At 38.5% G+C, this 18,079-nt stretch overlaps 4 protein-coding genes across 8 annotated transcripts in view; 2 read left to right on the top strand and 2 right to left on the bottom strand.

The window, feature by feature from the left end:
* LOC108105343 (ras GTPase-activating protein raskol) overlaps window positions 1-5,647 on the bottom strand; it is a 57,121-nt gene extending 51,474 nt beyond the window's left edge. For all 5 annotated transcript variants that reach the window (XM_017211842.2, XM_017211844.2, XM_017211843.2 and 2 more), the window contains exon 1: window positions 5,325-5,647. In XM_017211842.2, the coding sequence (XP_017067331.1) occupies window positions 5,325-5,403 (79 nt within the window). In that variant the 5' untranslated portion in view covers window positions 5,404-5,647. The remainder of the gene's footprint in view (window positions 1-5,324) is intronic.
* Window positions 5,648-7,402: 1,755 nt separating this feature from the next.
* Window positions 7,403-9,585, top strand: LOC108105364 (lymphokine-activated killer T-cell-originated protein kinase). Its single transcript, XM_017211890.1, has 3 exons — window positions 7,403-7,746; window positions 8,160-8,518; window positions 8,600-9,585. The coding sequence occupies exons 1-3, from the start codon at window positions 7,487-7,489 to the stop codon at window positions 9,151-9,153; spliced, it is 1,173 nt and encodes a 390-aa protein (XP_017067379.1). The 5' UTR covers window positions 7,403-7,486; the 3' UTR covers window positions 9,154-9,585.
* A 1,154-nt stretch (window positions 9,586-10,739) lies between these two features.
* On the bottom strand, window positions 10,740-13,792 carry LOC108105365 (partitioning defective protein 6). Its single transcript, XM_017211891.2, has 3 exons — window positions 13,400-13,792; window positions 12,509-12,737; window positions 10,740-12,454 (listed from the first exon to the last, which is right to left on the bottom strand). Exons 1-3 carry the CDS (start codon window positions 13,472-13,474, stop codon window positions 11,700-11,702), a joined length of 1,059 nt encoding a protein of 352 aa, XP_017067380.1. The 5' UTR covers window positions 13,475-13,792; the 3' UTR covers window positions 10,740-11,699.
* A 121-nt stretch (window positions 13,793-13,913) lies between these two features.
* On the top strand, window positions 13,914-17,170 carry LOC108105366 (ubiquitin-conjugating enzyme E2 S). The gene is made up of 3 exons (XM_017211892.2): window positions 13,914-14,712; window positions 15,123-15,593; window positions 15,718-17,170. Exons 1-3 carry the CDS (start codon window positions 14,704-14,706, stop codon window positions 15,865-15,867), a joined length of 630 nt encoding a protein of 209 aa, XP_017067381.1. The 5' UTR covers window positions 13,914-14,703; the 3' UTR covers window positions 15,868-17,170.
* The last annotated feature ends 909 nt before the right edge of the window (window positions 17,171-18,079 follow it).

Below are 18,079 nucleotides of genomic sequence, written 5' to 3'. Positions count from 1 at the left end.
GAAATCCATTTTTTAAAGTACTTTGGATTTAAGAACTTTCTTGCCACCTCAAATATCTAGAAAAATAGTTCTAAAATGTTTATAAACATTTCGATTGCCTGAAAACCCAAAACATGAACTTTTATGCATTTTTTTCTGAGTGCCTCATTTCGGCTATAGCTTCCGCATGTTGCAGCTGTCCCAAATCATCCTCATCTTCATCTTCTGCCCGCCCCTAAACAACATGTTGCATTTTGGGCGGTGACCCGCCCGACCCAGATGCATATATAACTATATATATATATATCATGTATATGCAGATATATCCGTGTTATATGCCCAGACATATATATATATATATATATAGATGGCAGCACGCAATCCCGACACAAATCGTTGCGTAAACGAACGAACAAACGCATTTAATTAGGTTTATGGGAAATATGCGAAACGTTTGAAAAATCAACACAAACAAACGGGCAGGCAAAAAAAAAAGAAAAAGAAGAAAGAAAACCAAACCCGGAGACTGAAATCTAACAAACCAACTCGGCCTGTTCCACTTTTTAGCCCCTCTTAAAAAATAAAGCAAAAAAAAAAGAAACCAAACAATGCAGAATTATAGCATAACTTGGATTTCGCATCATGTAATAGCAGCAGCAGCAGCAGCAGCAGCAGCAGCGGCGACCTGCTTGCATTTGATTTGTCAATTCATTTATAGATTTTTTTCTTCTTTTGAGTTTATTTCATTTTTCCCAGTCTTTCTTCCACTCCACACACACACCCACATTGTTGTGATTTTTGTTAAACTTATTTATTATTATTTTTTAGGGTTTTTAGGTGATAAATCACAGGTCTTTGATCTGGTTTTTAAGGAACTCTTTTAATAGATTTGATTAAGTTGGAAGTTCTCACTTGAATTTGATTTTGGGATCAAAACTTGCTAACTATAACATAAACTTTATTAATTTTAAAACCAATTTTAGCAATCCCCAAGCCCTAAACATTCCCAGCGACCGCTGATGTTTGGTTATTTGATTTTCCCAAGCGCATTGCCAGACATTCTCATTTCGATTTCGGTAAATTGAGAACCTATTTCCGAGAAAGAAAAATAAATACCTGTATATAGCTGGCACAAATCGCCGATTGCCTCCGAAACTGAAACACAATATTGGATCTAAATAAAGACCGTAGACCGTAGCCTCCTCTGCCACTGAAAATGCTACACTTAGTTAAATTCTTCGAGTGTGATTTGTTTTCATTTCGAATCTCTTTTTTTGTTTGGTTTTTCGCATACCCAAGTGAAAAAATATGTTTACATTCAGCTCAGACTTATTTTGATATGATTCGTATTGGGTTAGATGGGCTGGCATGGGCTGGCATGGGGTGGGGTTGGTTTAGGAACAAGTGTCTTGTGGTGCCACAAATATGATTCAATCCGCTGTGATTTTGACGACTCCCATCTGGACAATTATGCCGCTTTTTTGTTCACCCAAATCTATATAATATATTATATAGAAACTAAACGGGTTTTCTTTCACTAAAGTTTCCCTTTTGTTTTAGCAGCCGGGCAGGCAACGTGTTAATCTCTTCGAGTTCGATTTGCTAAAAGCCCAATAACAAAAATATATATAAAAAAAGCCGGCTTTTGGACCCCCAAAACACTCGGGAGATTCAGAGGCTCACAGCTCAGGTGTGTGTTGGTCATAGAGGAAAAAGTGAATTTTTTCATAGAAAGTTGTTGGGCAACATTTGCAGCAAAAGCAACAGCAACAGCGACAACAGCGACAGCAAACGCATTCGATACTTGAAAATAGAAAATTATATAGTAGTAGTTGTCCACCGTCTCGTTCCCTCTTCCTGCCAAACCTCTCTGTCGCACACTCTGGGGTGTACAGGTAATCCCAGCCATGTTTCACTTTCTAGCAGATGCAGTGGGTCAAGCCAGCAGGCGGCAGATCCCAGCCAGATTATGAACGGATCGCAATTGGAAAGGTTTTCCTCAAACGAAAGTTATTTTCTTGGCCAGTTATTGGGGATCAATGAACTTCAATCAGTCGATCTTCAATTGATTTTCAGAGTTTTCCTTTAGTTTTTCTTAAAATTTAAAGGGTATTCCATATGACTAGATTATTTTCCTTTTCTCCACATTAATCATTAACGCAAAAAGTGTTATAAACACCCCACAGATACATTTTGGTCTTTATAATTTGATAATTAAATGTAGCTTCAAGCTTGAAATGGAAAATTTGTGAGAGTGGCAAATTGGTCGTTTAAAATCTAGAAACGACGAGATATCTGAGACCTGCAATTTTAGAGTTAGCAGGTGATGGCGGTGGTGGCGCTTTAACCCATAAAAATCGTATTGGAGGAGAACAACGACAACAACGAGTGCAATGGCTAAAAGTGTGTCAGTCGACAAAAGCTTTCGGCCAAGTTAATGACGCCATCATCTCGACACTCGAGTGTCGCTCCAACGTTTATCGTTCTTCTCCATCGTCATGTCTTGGCCAATGGCCACTCCTTCTTCAGTCTTCACTCTCCAGTCTTCACTCTTCAGTTCCCCAAAGCTGCCTTTTGGCCCAGTCGATTTCTCCTCTTCTCGCCGTCTTCCTTTTAACGCTTTTGGCATGGGCCTGCTGGTCTTTTTTTGTACGCAAACGGCCTCATAACCAATTTCTAAACGCCAAAGCCCAAAGAACCGAACCAAACTGGCCAAGACATGGCCAAGTGACATGCAAAGCGAAAGCCAAGAGGGGTTAACAGGGTACAGTGGATACGCTTAGTAAGGAAAGTTTGAGAGCTCTATTTATATAGTGTTAATACTCTAAGGAAATATTAAGATTAAATATCTACCAATCTGAGAAAGATGTATGTAATGTATGTGAAAACATTCTTGGGTACATTGTAGCCAATGTTTACTGTGTCAACTAACAACCAACCAAATAAAAAGGCAACTACAACACGAAACATGACAGAAATGATGTCAAGCCAGCGGGCAACACGAAACAACAACACAAGTTGAAAAAAAGAAATACTAACAGGAACAACCATATGGATCGAACTTCTGCGATTTGTTCTCAACTTCAAGTACACAGAGAGAAAATAAGACCTTTTTCTATTAAACATAAGTAATAATTAAACTAAAAGAGATCTTTTAAAAAGTTTAAAAGCTTGTTCAGTCTTTGAAAAAATCTTCTCCAAAGATATGCAAATTTATTTAGTTTTGTTAACAACATATTGACTGATCTGTTTGGCTATCAAATCAACTTGTTTTCCTTACTTTTTGCTGTGTATTATGTTTGTTGGTATCTGTGGGCTTGTTTGTTAACCGAGTTTTGTAGGTGGGTTTTTAACCCAGTGCAGGAAAGACAACAAAAGACCGTAAAGACATGGACAATGGCACAACGGCAAAGACGAAGCCAAATGGCGAGGCAAAAGGTTACCGTAGAATGCCATCAATGACCTTGACACACCAACCCGCACGCACACACACTCGTATTCACCTGGAAATAAACACACCTTCCTTCCGCTGCGAGCAAATAACCGTAACAGAAAGGTAACAAACCAAAAAAAAAAAATGGAAAAATGAAGCAAATGAGGCAAACCAACGAAATCCGAAAACGGCAATAAGAGAAGTTGCCTTCAAGGCGAAGGTAGCCTTTTTTATTTCTTTTTTGTTTTTGTTGCTGTTGCTGTTGCTGTTGCTGTAGCTGCCACTTATCGCGATCGTATATGTGTATGTGTGTGTGTGCTTGTGTGCTATTACCAATTTGTGTTGTACGTGTTCCTTCAATGCCCAATGCTAATCCAAAAACACATATTCGTTTCTGCCACAGGCGACAAGAAAGTTGTTAATGCCTTTGCCAAAATAGTTCTATAAACTACTAAATACGATATTTTTATATATATTTATGTAATTTTATATACTTCAGAGAGATATTTCAGACAACACCCCACTAAACACCAGGTAGCCACTTCACCTGCGCCACTTTGGTCGCCTGGACATTGCCGTTAGACCCTGCGCAGGGGCTTTATTGTCTATTTGCCTGGGTATTTGCAGAATGATGTCTCTGTATGCGTGTTGTCTCTGTGTTTTTACCTTTTTCCAAGGGACCAACCCCTCACTATAACAACAAAAACAAAAACATACGACAGGTAAAATGTGAGATAACGGGGAAAAACGCTCGACGGCAATAAACATGAACCTGCCCGAAAATGTGGAAAGGTATTTCTTTCCCAGGCCAAGGAATTTGCACAGGTGACACGAAGATACTTAACTCCAAGAGATCCCAACCCACAGCCCACATCAAATATCCCACATCCGCAACCGTTTCCACATCCACATCTACATCTACATCCACATCCACATCCGCATCCGCCGAGAGGGAACCTCTACGTTTCCTCCCAACTTAAATCCACAGATGAACCCCATGCCCATAAATGTCACATTAAAAACTCGACTTATGGTCACTCGTTCACCTTTTTTATGTACTTTTAAAAAGGTGTTAAATTTACGGCCAAGTGAAAAACAATTCGAGTTGGTCATTAGGTTTGTACTACACAAAAGTAGTTTTCTACTAAGAGTTAGATGGAAATAATTGGATTAACGGAACGTTAAGAACATGCTAAATCTTCTAGACCATCCTATTACTATGTTTATTAGATACATCTACAGTATCCTTTCCAGTTAATATAATAATAATAAAATTATAACCTTTTGAAAAATTGCATCTTATAAGTCATCCGTAAATAGGGGTTCATCCGAAACACAAAAAATATAATAAATTAGCTATCATTACATTAGATTACTGCTTTTTTGTTTACCCTGAGATGCGATTAGAAAATACATTTGTTTTTCGGCGGAGGGTAAGCTAGAGTACCATTATTTGCCCTCAGATGTTTTTTAGTCTTATCTATGCAGTTCCATTAACATTACAAGTTACATTATTCGATTTGGGAATTTCTGATCTACTTTTGAATTTGGATAACATACCAATTGTTATATTAAGTTCTGTAAAAATCTGATGACTATATCCCTTGCTAGTCTCTAGTGACTAATAGGCTTTTGTTTTTTTCATTCATATGCTGATTATTTATTTGGGATTTTGTTTTCAATGAAGTCTGTAGCCCCAAGGAGATTAAAACTAAGACTAATAATTTTCGTATGAAACCAAAAAAAGCTCGGATTTTCGTGATTAATTCAAAAGCACAGACTATGTAGTAAGATCACGTTGTTATACCTAAAAGTTTAGATATTTCAAGACCTTTTGGGGGTGAATTTAAGACTTAATATGGTACATATTTCTAAATGGGATTATAGATTTATATATAGATTGGTAACTTACCGCAGACATCCAGCCATCCTTCGATTCTGCTGGGGTAGGAAATCGCTGAGGACCGGCTTAAATAAGTTCGACGTCCCATTTTGTGGGGGTGGTAATTTTAGGTCTAGGTGGATGCTGTGCCGTCTCTCTCTCTCTCTCTCTCTCTCTGGTTTCTCTCTTCGTCGCTGTTTTCTGGTCTCCCTTACCTCCTTTTTTGCTCTCTCACTTATCGTTTAGCTTATCGACTCGTTGAGTTGATGTTGCTGCTGCTGCTGCTGTTGTTGTTGTCGTTGTTGTTGCTGCTGCTTAATTTGAATATTGATTTTGTTTGTTCTTGCTGTTGTTGTTTTGGTTTTTATTGCACTTGTGCCTTATGGCGTTTTTTTTTGTTAGGGTATAGGGGTTTAATTATTGTAAAACAAAAGATTAAAGCAAAACAAATAAAAGTCCGAGATTGGTGGCGATTTCAAGAGCAGGTTGCCGCCGTTGTTGTTTTTGTTATTATTTGATTTATACAAATTCCAATTCCGATTCCGCTCTTTGCTTTAATCTCCATCTTTCCTCTCTATCTCTTCACTTGTTTTTCGGTGTTTTTAGGGCTTTTTTCCTGTTATTTTCGTAACAGCTGAGTGGCATTTTTGCGGTACCTCTTTTTTTCGGCTCTTCAACTTATTTTATTGTTGTCGTTTTTGTTGTTGTTATCACCAGAAACCAGAAACTTTATTTTGCACCTGTATTTGTATGTATTAATATGCGTGCTTGTATGTATTTTATTTTGGTGTATTGTATTATTTTTAAATCACGACTCCGCCAAAAACAACAACAAATGAAGCATGTGCGCCTGTTTTCGGCTTTTCATTTGTATGTGTGCGTTCCAGAAATGTTAACCTTGTTTTTTGTTTTTGGAGGTGACACTCCACTCTCCCACACCACACTTGAACAAAAAATAAATAATTTTGAAAACTCGCGGCGGATTTTCACGCAACGTCCGCAGGCTTTCGACCGCCGCGTTTTTGTGCGCGATTCCACTGGTGTTTCTTTCTATCTCGTTTCTCGCTGACTATTTGGCCTTTTATACCCATTACCCTAGGCTTAGAAGAGTTTATTGTTTTACTCTAACGTTTTAAGATGTAAGCGTTTTTAATTGTATAAAGTGTATACATTTTTTTACTAGGATTACTAAACGAGTTGATTAAATCATGTCTACTCATCTGTATTATTAATTTTTAATCTTATGATTTAATTGCGATATTCTTAATATTAAAATTAGACGCTGGTTGATTGAGAAACTTTAATGTCTGACATTTAACTCCATAAAAATAATAAGCCCTTTTTCAGAACTATCTGAAGTTTGCAAATATACTTAAATAAAATATACTTAATAAATGGTGAGCAAAGTTACGGGTATTTTTGAGTCGATACACTTGACTACACCGTCCCTTCTCGTTCGTATCTCGCTGTTTCTTTCTCTGTCGTTTCTCGCTAACAATAAATAAGGCTAAAGTTTGAGGTTTTCAAAAGAAAAAAATATGTCCACACTGTTCTTGGTTTTTATTAATGTTGGCTTTTAATTTTCATTAATAATTTAATATTTTCATGTTTAAAAAATATAATTTTAACATTTTGCATGATTATAGTTTGACAGAATACTGGTTTATGTAACTAAGTAAGGCACTAAATACGAAACTCAAAAATTTAAAAATAACGGCCAAAAATCGCGCGCCATATTTAAATAAAAAGATGGTGCATATATTTACTTTATTTAAAGATGAGACCGCTCTGCGTTGTCTTGCTAATAATTAAGTGATTGGCATTTTGTAAAATGAAATATAGTTTTTTTTTTCAATATTTAAGTACCGCTTCAAAAATCAAATTTAAATTCCAACGGCTAAGAACCAAGAGCCATGCTTAGTGCTGTACAACGCCGCATGGCTGAAGCAGCAGTAGGCGTGAATTTAAAATTTTTAATGTCTGGAAGTTTATAAGCTTAAAAATTAAACACCAGTTTTTAAGTTCTGCGCCACTGAATAGGACCTGCAAGTCACGGGAAATTCACATATTAATTAATTAATTGCTGCTATAAAAGCACGCGACGGTCACACTGCCATTTAAGAAGTGTTTTTGCATTTACAGTTCAAACGGCATTTTTTGTGCGCGTCCCTTTTTTTGTTTAATTGAATGCGATGGAAACTCCACGTCGAAAGCTGCGCAATTTGCACATGGAGAATGTTCAAAATAGTAGTACCCCGATAAACGTGCCGCCCTCACCGATGCTAAAGACGCTGGGCCACGGAACCGGTGTCAGCGTTTATCGCCTGGACCGTTCGCCTCGTCATGGCCAAATCCGCTCGCCGTGGGCCGTCAAACGGATCACCCAACGGATGAGGGTCAGGAAGGATATGATATTCAATGAACGGATTGTCCACGAGGCCGATATCTTACGGTAAGATTTGGTTAAGACCTGTCTCCTTTTCAATACAATTGTGTCCGCGTCCTGCGTATGAGTGTGTGTGAGTGCGGATGCTGAATGTGCGCGTGTGTTAAGGTGGTCCGATATGTGGGTCAGAGATTCATTAGGGTGGTGTATAGCTAACAAAAATGGTTTAAGCTCCATTCAGTTTTTTATCAAATAACTTTCGAGAAAACAAGCTTTTAATTAATTGCCCATTATTTTAATACAACTGCTATGATAGAACATATTTTATAGCCGTTACTGGCAGAGTAATGCTGGTTTCAGGTTCTATCAACGGATGGCGTTTTCAGCTGAACGCTTATTCATTTCGAAATTAATTAAATCACCCAAAAACGGCCCAAGAACTTTAAATGAAATGAGTAAAATGAATTTGTACTTTTTAGCAAGCTTAAACATCCAAATATTGTTGGCTTCCGAGGCGTTACCACCAATAATGATGGCATCAATACATTGGCACTGGAAATGTGCACCACTTCACTGGGCTCCATACTCGAGGAACGTCATGACGAAGATCTGGGTCCTTTGCCGGCCAAACACACCTATAGGATGATCATAGACGTGGCCATGGCGCTGGATTTTCTTCACAACAAAGCTCGAATGATGCATGGTGACCTGAAGTCCTTTAATGTCCTGGTCAAGGGAGAGTTTGAGATATGCAAATTGTGTGATTTTGGGGTCGCACTACCGCTGGACGAGCAAGGCGAGGTTAACTTTCTAAAGAACACCGATCTTCGCTATGTGGGTGAGTAAGACCAGCTAGCTGTGAATGTTTCTGGATTACCAGCTTAATATCTGAATATGTACTTACCCTTTTTTTTTTTAGGAACTTCCCTTTGGTGCGCTCCGGAGGTCATTGACGAAATGGATATCATTGACAGCAAGGCAGACATATTCAGCTTTGGACTGGTTATCTACGAAACTCTCGCCTTGGTGCCCCCGCATACCTTGGAACTCGATGCAGCACTTGTCGAGGATTTGGAAAGTTCCAGCGATATGCCCACTGACACGGAAAAGCTGCAGCGCAAGCAATTGGAGTTCTCCCATGATGAAAAGAAGGACGAACTAGTTGCTGAAATGGAAGAACATACAGACAACGATATGAGTCAGGATGTGGTTGACGACGAGGAGATAGTTGACGATATTGAGGATGACACCAAGGAGAACGATATCTGCGACTTATCACTGAACAATCTTCAATCAGCTTGCGGTACACGTCCACCACTGCCAGTGGCCTTTCAACTCAGCGACGATTACAACTGCATCGTGGAACTGTTCTACCTTTGCACAAACACTCTGAGCGAGGATCGTCCAAATGCCGAGACCATTTGGAAATGCCTGGAGAACAATGCCGCAAATGTCGCAACTGGAAGCGATTAGACTGATGATCAATCTTATCGTCCACACTTCACAATCTTCCTGTACTTGAAAATTACCTCTTTTTTTTAAGTTGTCTCATTTTTGTTTTGCTCGTATGAATAACTAGCTGTAATATCTACTCTGTGAGAAGAAACAAACGACAATTGTACGCATGAAGAATAGCGGTTGCATTATATATATCCATATGTACTTTATCGTTTACACTTCCTTTACTGAAAAATCAGCTCTTGAATGTATTTTCTTAAGTCGTCTTATTTTTGTTTTGCCTGTATGACTAACTAGCTATAATATCTACTCTGTGAGAAGAAACAATGAAAGATGACATTTGCACGCATACGAAATAGCGTTCGCACTATAAATATAAATGATTTGATACGTTAAGTGTACATATTCAGAAGCCAAATATGAGGAATAAATCGAATCCCAAACGAATTTCAAACTTGATGGTTTCAAATTTTTAAGAATATTGAAAGGTGGTTAATTGACGATATCTATAATTAGCTAGTTCTTTTCAAGAAATGGTCCTGAAATAGAAGAACTCAAATGTATATAACACCTACTAACGACAATTAATTGGGGCCTTTTTTGAAGTTAAGACTTGGTTGAAATATTGAAAGAAAAAATTCAACTTTTGTAACCTAGAAATAAGTAAAAATAAACCAATTATTTTACAGATTCGCTAACTAAAGAATTTCACATAAAACTATACTAAACAAACATAATTTAAAAACTTTATATTAACACATAATCTTTTTTTTCACATTTAAAATAACATAAGATTGAAAAATGTTGTGATACAAATATATGGTTTGGTTCCAACCACCCAGAAAAATCATTTTCCGCACAAGCTCGGTTACAAGTTCACTTAGGTTTATTAAAAAATAATAATACATACATCAAAATATAAGTTTTTCTTTCGTGATTTGCTTCTCGGTCTTTTTTTTTCAGTTATTCAGCGGGAATATACTTTACTTTATATATATATATAAATATATATTTGCGTGTGCTTGGGAATTGAGGATTGAGGAGACTTCTTTGTTCGATAAAAGTTCAGATTGCTAGGAAATATATAGGGATATAAGGATGGGAATGAGGGGTGTGATTGGGCGATACGCATTTAGATATAGTTTCAGATTCGCTGCTGGCCTAGATCTTGGTATCTATCTAGGGTAGTTCGTATGGTTAGTTAATGCCTGTTCCGTCTCATAAATAAGGATATTATTGTTAACTTCAAGTTGAGCAGATCGCATCGCATCTGCCTTGAGTGGCTTTCTATCGATTTGACTAAAGCGTATACAGACTTCAATTATGTCTACAGGGGATACGTATTTAACATAGATTTTAGAGTTTAGTGTATATATTCTCTTGTATATATATAAAAAGTATCGAATTGCTCTCTTGAAGGCGAAGGCGCTGTTGGTGTTTCGTTTGTTTTGTTAACTTTATATCCTCGTTATTCTCTCCTCACTTCGTAACTCTTAATGATGACAATTACAACAAACAACTTGAACGAGTATTGGGACACATTTACGAAAAACAAGAGTTAAAATTACAAAAAATACACTGTTTAAAATAAGATAAACAAATATAATGAGTAATGCCAAAAAAAAAAACGTGAAGCTGGTCTAAAAAAGTACATAGCAGACTTACACAGACTTATCGTATCAAATTAAACAAATTTCGCAAATCAAGAACCATTCATATTTTTGGGATTTTTTTCGACTTGTCAAAGTACATAAAATGGAATGTTTTGGTTATAAATTATTCATGCTCGTATGTATGATTTTGTTTACAATTATTGCCTTTTCCGAATCGTTTGATCCGAATGGTTAAGTTAAGTAAATTGATCTGCCTTCTGCATTTGATGCACTCTCTCTATTTCATTCTCTCCTCTAGCTGTCTCACTCTAGTCTAATGCAACAAGCAAGAATAATAACAAGACGTAAATCTTACAAATTTAAATACACATATATATATGCCAAGGAAAAAGATTAAAACAAGGGACTGCATTCAAAAACGTGCAAATGAATAGGTTGGTTTTTTGTGTGACTTTGAGTGTGTTCCGTGGAATGTATGAGGGAAAGTCGTATGATTACATATATCATAATCGTTTTTTATATATCGCTCACTCACTATACAAGTTGAAATTTTGCAGAAATTTAGCTTTACGTAATACGCGTGATATTTAAACATTTACAGGATATGAACCAAGATATTTGCCTAGATTTCTACTATTCTCAATTTGACTCAATCAATCATGTTTTCTGATCTTATAAATATAATATCAAAAAACATGGTTTCTTGAGCAGTTTGACAGTCTATATAGTAAGTGAGCTATATAAATAAACGATCTGTATACATATGATTAGCTGGCCTAACTTGTATAACATTAAATAATTGACTCGAGTTTAACGAACTTATTCGATCTTAAGGAAAGTTAAGTCTGATAAACTGAAAATCCTCTACGCTTCTCTGCTGTGGTTTCGCGTTTTCCGTTGCTTGAGTTCGGGATGCTGCTAGATGTGCTGTCTTTCCTATGATTAATCCTACAAATGCAGCACACCATCCTTGACATCACTGGCCATTATCGTGGATGCATTGGAGGCTGCCTGCTGGTGGTGCGACGAGGGTGATGAGGATAATGGTGGCTGATTGTGATTGTGATTGCCGGCTGATGTGGACGTGGGACTCTCGTCAAGTGTCACGCCCGTTAGGTCAACGATATCGTCCTGATCGTCGTGCTCGATTTCGTCGGAGGTGTTGGTATTATTAGTGTGATGTGACCCACTGGACAGCTGGCTATTCCTCGAGAAGGATCCGCGATGCGTAGACGTTAGCGTGCGCTGATTGGCCGGTTTCACAGTGATTATCAAATTAGAGCTATTGGCCACCATCATGTCTGTGACTTGATCGAGGGTCTTGCCAGCCACTTCGATGCCATTTACCTCGATCACCTCATCGTTAACGGCCAGCAAGCCGGTACTTTCGGCCAGGCCACCCGGCACTAAACGGGATATAAATATGCCCGGTTGCTTCTCCAGTCCACTGGCCGTAACCCTCACCGAGGTGCCATCCCTTATATAGAATCCCAAGGGCTTATCGCTACCGTGCTTTAGCAACCGAACTCTTCGATGCGTTTCCGGCACAATATCCACATCTATAATGGCCGAAACCTGACGAAAATCATGCGGTATTGATATCGACGGGGCCTTTGTCTTCACGGGCGTATGTCCCATCAGTATGCTGCCGATAAGATTCCTCGGTTTCATTGTCCCAAAGCCAGAGTACTCATTTAGATCATCTAAGGAGGAGATGAGGTTTTGAGAGGTTTTCACAATAAATTATTTATACTAACCTTTCCGCTGCACTATGACTCGTAGAAGTGGACGTGCTGTTTTCAGTGCACGGCCAAAGTTATCGTCGTTATTGATCGGCAACAGATCGTTGTCCCGCGGATCGATATAGAGTATGAGAAACTGGATGTTGGTTAGCTTGTGCAGCTGCTCAACGAGGGCCGCAAATTTGTCGAAGCTCTGCTCCGTCTCATTTCGCTTGAAACTCCACCGCCGGAACTCCGCATCAAACTTGAAGATTGAATTTAATTATTAAAGAAAGTTTATACAAATTGTATACACTAAACTTTTTGGGTTACAATTCATTCCTATTTCTGGTATTGGGTATCACTTGTTGATTCGTTTTGTTTATTTTATGAGAACTCCCTGAATTATAAGTGGTTTAGGCATACTTTAAGCTCAATTAACCTTATTAAAATAATGTCTAGCTAAGGGTTTAATTTCGTTTGTTGTTGTTATAGAAAAAGCCATTGTTTTTGTACTTTGCACTGCTGCAGTGTAGTTTTACTGGATCAAATACCTGACCTGAGAAAAATCAGTGAAAACAGGGTGGTTTTTGAGATCAACAGATTGTCCATTATTACTCTATTAAGGGAGCCAATGGGGATATACATAGAAGTAAAATCTCAGTAGACTGTTGAATAATTTCTCATCTTGAACCACCATTTATGGGCGCATCTGTTGCGCTAACTCAACAGATAGCGGAAATATTATTCATTTTAGATATTCACAGTTTGAACTACAATATTCCCTAGGGTTTTCACTAACTTTGCCGTCTCCGAACTCCGATTCCAACAATTAATCCCATTTCTGTGCGCATGAATCAGCAGCTCAGCGTCGATGAAAGGGGCGTGGATTTCAGGGGCTACATAAATGTAGAAAATAGGACTCACCTTCGATTTCACCTCGATCAGATTCGAATCAGCGTTCGCCGTGCCAGACGTTGTGTTTATCTTGTTCTTCGACATCTTGCTGCGTTTCAATACAATGCGATTCGATTTGATCCGATCAAAAGTGCACACAATTTTCTCGCCTCACACACAGCACAAAACACAGAGCAGTTCAGTTTCTCTGATTCTGATCTGATCTTCAGGATCGAAATCGAACCGATATCGCCCGATACGAACCGAAACCGAACTAAACTGCAGCGTACCGATGGCGGGGGCAACGATTGTTTGGGGTCGACAATAAATTAGAGTTAGAAATCTAAATTAAAACTAATTAAATAAAAGAAATGGATGGAGGTGTGTGGATGGTAATAATTCCAGTGTGACCGCGCAATAATTCCACAAATATATCATTTTCATCTTTCAAAAATACTAAAAAAGTGTATGGCATCCGATTGCTATCGATATATCGACAGTTCCAGAGCAGCCCTGAAAGGTGCATTAGTGTAGAGACAGTTTGTTTGTGTATGCTAGGTGAACTTGCTGATGTGCTACATCTGTAAAAGGGCAGAAAAATACCATCAATACAGCGTTTTATCAATACATAACAATATATATCTTTTTTTATTTATTTAAATCTTTAAGTTTACCAATTCTGTATTCAACTGGCTAAACAAATTTCCAAACAAAATCAAACGTCTTGCAAATATCACATATGCCCCAATTGTAGCTCAGCATCAGCGACGAGGGTTACTGTAAAATGGAAACTGTTTTTGTGTGTTGTTGTCGAGCGTGAAGTGTGCAATTAGACAACTGAATTTGTTTAAATGTGACGAGAAACGAGAAAAGATAAACAACAAGGCAGGCGAAGCCGAGCGAATCGATTTCAAAACAATAAAAAGCTGCTAAATAAACTTTCCTGTCGCTCGCAAATCCGGAAATAGGGAATTTCGAAAAGTGCCACTATATACATATATATATATATATGTACATATATTAATATATATATGTAAGAGAGCGTGCGAAAACAGAAACCCAAACAACGGATAAGGAGAGACGAGTGGCGGGGTCCGGAGAAAAGGAAAAGCCAAGCACATACATACATTTATTTTGGCCACTTTTCCAAGCCAGCTGGGAAAAGGCGGTGAAATTGGGACTTTCGGCGGTCCAAAGAGCTCAGCTGCAGGAATAAGCTGACGAAACGGAAACCTTGAGACACCGACTCTCACGCACACCAGCGAACGTCAACTTAAGCACGCACACACACACACATATAACCACGCAAGAGAAGGACAAGCAGGGACTTCAACATGAGTTCGGTAGGATAAACAAATTATCCAAATAATTACTAGTTTGGCGGTAAAATCGAAAAATAGTCTCCAGATTAAAGTAATAGTTGAGGTCTTAGGACTCGTAGGAATACATTCATAGATGCTTCCAGAACCTTGTTATAATATATATTTTTGGGGACAAATTTGATTCTAAAAGAAAATAGTAAATGAAAATCCATTCTTACCAATAAGTATTCCGACTCCTACTCAAGTAAACATAGAAACTCCATAGATATGTTCTGTGCATGGCTGTTTGTGTCTGCCATCTTGAACGGTAGACAAGGTTTTTGTAATATTTTGAACGATAAAATATTAATAAAAAAAACTTATATTACTCTTAAGATAACAAGCAAAGCTAAATTCAAACTAATATTACCAATTTTCCTTGATTTTAACAGCAATACTCAAATGTGGAGAACCTGTCGCCGCAGACGATAAGGCAGGTGATGCGGGAGCTCCAGGAAATGGAGACCACGCCACCCGAGGGCATCAAAGTGCTAATCAATGAGAGTGATGTGACGGATATTCAGGCGCTGATCGACGGACCTGCTGGCACTCCGTACGCCTCTGGAGTTTTCCGCGTTAAACTGACGCTGAACAAGGACTTCCCGCAAACGCCGCCAAAGGCGTACTTCCTCACTAAGATCTTTCACCCGAATGTCGCCGCCAATGGGGAGATCTGTGTGAACACACTGAAGAAGGACTGGAAGCCGGACTTGGGCATCAAGCACATTCTGCTCACCATCAAATGCCTGCTGATTGTCCCGAATCCAGAATCGGCGCTTAATGAGGAAGCCGGCAAGATGCTTTTGGAGCGTTACGACGATTACTCTCAGCGGGCGCGCATGATGACGGAGATCCATGCTCAGGTAAATTAGGGGTTTAATTATCCTATATGAAAAAATATTTATCCCACTTAGTTAACATCTCTCTTACCTCCGCTTTGATTGAAACATGATTTTCTAATAAATTCCGTATTATGTTCAATTTTAGCCCGCCAAATGCGGTGCAGGCGCTGCTGGCGAAGCCAAAGACGACGATGGACCATCGACGAAGAAGCACGCAGGCCTGGACAAGAAGCTGCAGGACAAGAAGAAGGAGAAGTTGCTCAAGGAGAAAAAGCGCATGCTGAAGAGATTATGAGAGGCATAAGGCGGAGTTCCATGGACTAGCTAATCAACCATGAGCGGTAAGCAGTAGCAGGAGGAAAACGTCGGATGGTTAGATGATAAGGAATGGATGAGTGCGAGCGTTACACCCCACAACCACTAGAATGGCGGCAGGATCGAAGCTAGCATGGTGGAATTAGAGGAGCAGGCGCGCTATGAAATTTTACACTGATCTGAAACAAAACAAAAAATCACAAAAAAAAAAAAAAGAAAAGAAAAGAAAAGAAGAAAATTGAGCAACTGAGGAAATGGGAGTCAACGATGGAAACCCAGATAAGAAAACCACATCATTTGAAGGCTAATATCGGAAATGGAAGTTAAAGCTGCAAAATTTTGGGTAGAACGAGAGAGAGAAAGAACCACTCCAAAGAAATGTGCATCCAGTTACCATATACGATTATTTAAACCACATTTTTTGGTGACAGCCACCTGTCAACCGAGCCTAGAATGTAGAAACAAACAAACAAAAACCAACCAAGAGAAATGGGGAATGCTATCATCTCCTAAGTAATTTATGTAGTTCTCTTTTTTCTTAACGCTCCTGAGCTATTCTAGCATAATTTATGTAATTAGATTAAAGAAAAATAAGGAGAACATTATCGCCTCATACATGCCACAACCCCCACACCCACCCAAATCTCTCTTAAAAAACATCACCAACATTACCTTAATGAGCATTATTATCGTTCACCTGGGTTCTGTCTATACATTGGTCAATAATCCAATCGTCTGGCCAATGTATGGACACCACCTTCATATTTAAACTTACTCCACCAAACTTTTTTTTTTGTGTCTTTTTTAAAATTGTATTCATTTAGTTATAAATTTAATAAATTTCGATTCGTTACATTCAATTGTCCTGCCTAGGTTTAAGATACATACAAAAAGAAAACAACCACGCATCCAACAAACAAACACACAAAAAATACATAAAACTATTATTGAAAAAGAAATACAAAACAAAAGCTGTAAAAGATCGATTGCACATTCTGTAGAGATTTAGTTTTAAGTACTTGTAAAACTCCAAAACACTCGACTCGACGCCGAACGGATTGGAATGGAGCGGAAAGTATTGGAAAGGCACGGTGATAAGTGCTTGGGAATCCTCGTCCTTTTTCGTTCTATATATCGCTATATCTTTCACGCCTGCTGCTCTCTCTCTCTCTCACTCCTTTCGTTCGAACATCCTTTTCAAGCTTAAACCACAAACACAAATCGAGGGCGATAAGTAAAAAAAAGCAATAAAAAAGAATAAAATTCCAAGAAATATTTAAAAACACATTCTAAAAAATCAACATATAGAACTTAATCATGAACAAGGGAGACAAAATTTTCTATATTTTTGGTAAGTCAGCCAGAGTCAAATTGTCGTGAAAACTTTAACAAGTGAAAATGTGTTAAATACTGTTAAAAAATCCTATAGAAATATTATCTTATTTGGTTTTTAGATATCAAAAAACATTTGTAGAATTGATCATTACAAATTTCGCTATGCATAATAGTTAGCACTTGGTTTTCCAGATCACGTAACGCGTGCCAATAACAAATGGCATTTCCTAGTTCCGCTTCGCTCGCCTTCCCTTTCCGCCCACGCCCACAGCTCCCCTTTTACCCGCATGGCCCACCGCCCACCGGAAGAGTTTATCGGTGTTTTGGGGAGTTACTCGATTCCCGCGATTCTGCGAAATGTCATGAGACACTCGGCATACAAACAAGCAAACGAGACAAACTAACATTCTCATTCTCGAGAGCGGTGACTGTGGGTCTGAGTAGGTGTGCTCGCGGTTCTTCCCCTCTCGCTTCCACTCTCTAGTTGGCTTTGTCTAACCGCCAACGCTTTTGAGCCAGGCCAACATTCCAATCGGGTCGGATCGGATCGGGTCTAACCTTCAGGGAACTTGTCGCTCGAACCAAATATTGTCGCAAAGTCAGAATCAGAATTTCACGTATATAGCGAGGCTTGAATACTCTTTAGTTATAAGATTTGATCTTCTAAAGTGTTAAAGTATTTCAAAAATCGTTCTTTCCTTCCGTTTTTTCTTAATTTTTCTTAGGTTAATGTGATGGCCCTAAAGGTCCTTAATTGCTGCCAGTAAGTAGGCAATGTTTTTTTCTAATCGACCAGTTTACCATAGGATTTTGATATGAATACACTCTGCTAAAGTTAGGGTATTAGCCAGCTCTCT

The sequence above is a fragment of the Drosophila eugracilis genome, unplaced genomic scaffold (genome assembly GCF_018153835.1).
Source record: "Drosophila eugracilis isolate 14026-0451.02 unplaced genomic scaffold, ASM1815383v1 contig_498, whole genome shotgun sequence".
Classification (NCBI taxonomy): Eukaryota; Metazoa; Arthropoda; class Insecta; order Diptera; family Drosophilidae; genus Drosophila; species Drosophila eugracilis.
This window is presented reverse-complemented; position numbering and strand designations above follow the sequence as displayed.

What these genes read in the sequence shown, in the direction of transcription:
- LOC108105366 (XM_017211892.2), top strand. An exon ending in TGACGGAGATCCATGCTCAG is followed by an intron (nt 15,594 to 15,717) that starts GTAAATTAGGGG and finishes GTTCAATTTTAG; the next exon opens with CCCGCCAAATGCGGTGCAGG.
- LOC108105364 (XM_017211890.1), top strand. Translation starts at nt 7,487, where the DNA reads ATGGAAACTCCACGTCGAAAGCTGCGCAATTTGCACATGGAGAATGTT. An exon ending in CACGAGGCCGATATCTTACG is followed by an intron (nt 7,747 to 8,159) that starts GTAAGATTTGGT and finishes TGTACTTTTTAG; the next exon opens with CAAGCTTAAACATCCAAATA. An exon ending in CACCGATCTTCGCTATGTGG is followed by an intron (nt 8,519 to 8,599) that starts GTGAGTAAGACC and finishes TTTTTTTTTTAG; the next exon opens with GAACTTCCCTTTGGTGCGCT.
- LOC108105365 (XM_017211891.2), bottom strand. Translation starts at nt 13,474, where the DNA reads ATGTCGAAGAACAAGATAAACACAACGTCTGGCACGGCGAACGCTGAT. An exon ending in TGATCGAGGTGAAATCGAAG is followed by an intron (nt 12,738 to 13,399) that starts GTGAGTCCTATT and finishes TCAATCTTCAAG; the next exon opens with TTTGATGCGGAGTTCCGGCG. An exon ending in AGTCATAGTGCAGCGGAAAG is followed by an intron (nt 12,455 to 12,508) that starts GTTAGTATAAAT and finishes TCTCCTCCTTAG; the next exon opens with ATGATCTAAATGAGTACTCT.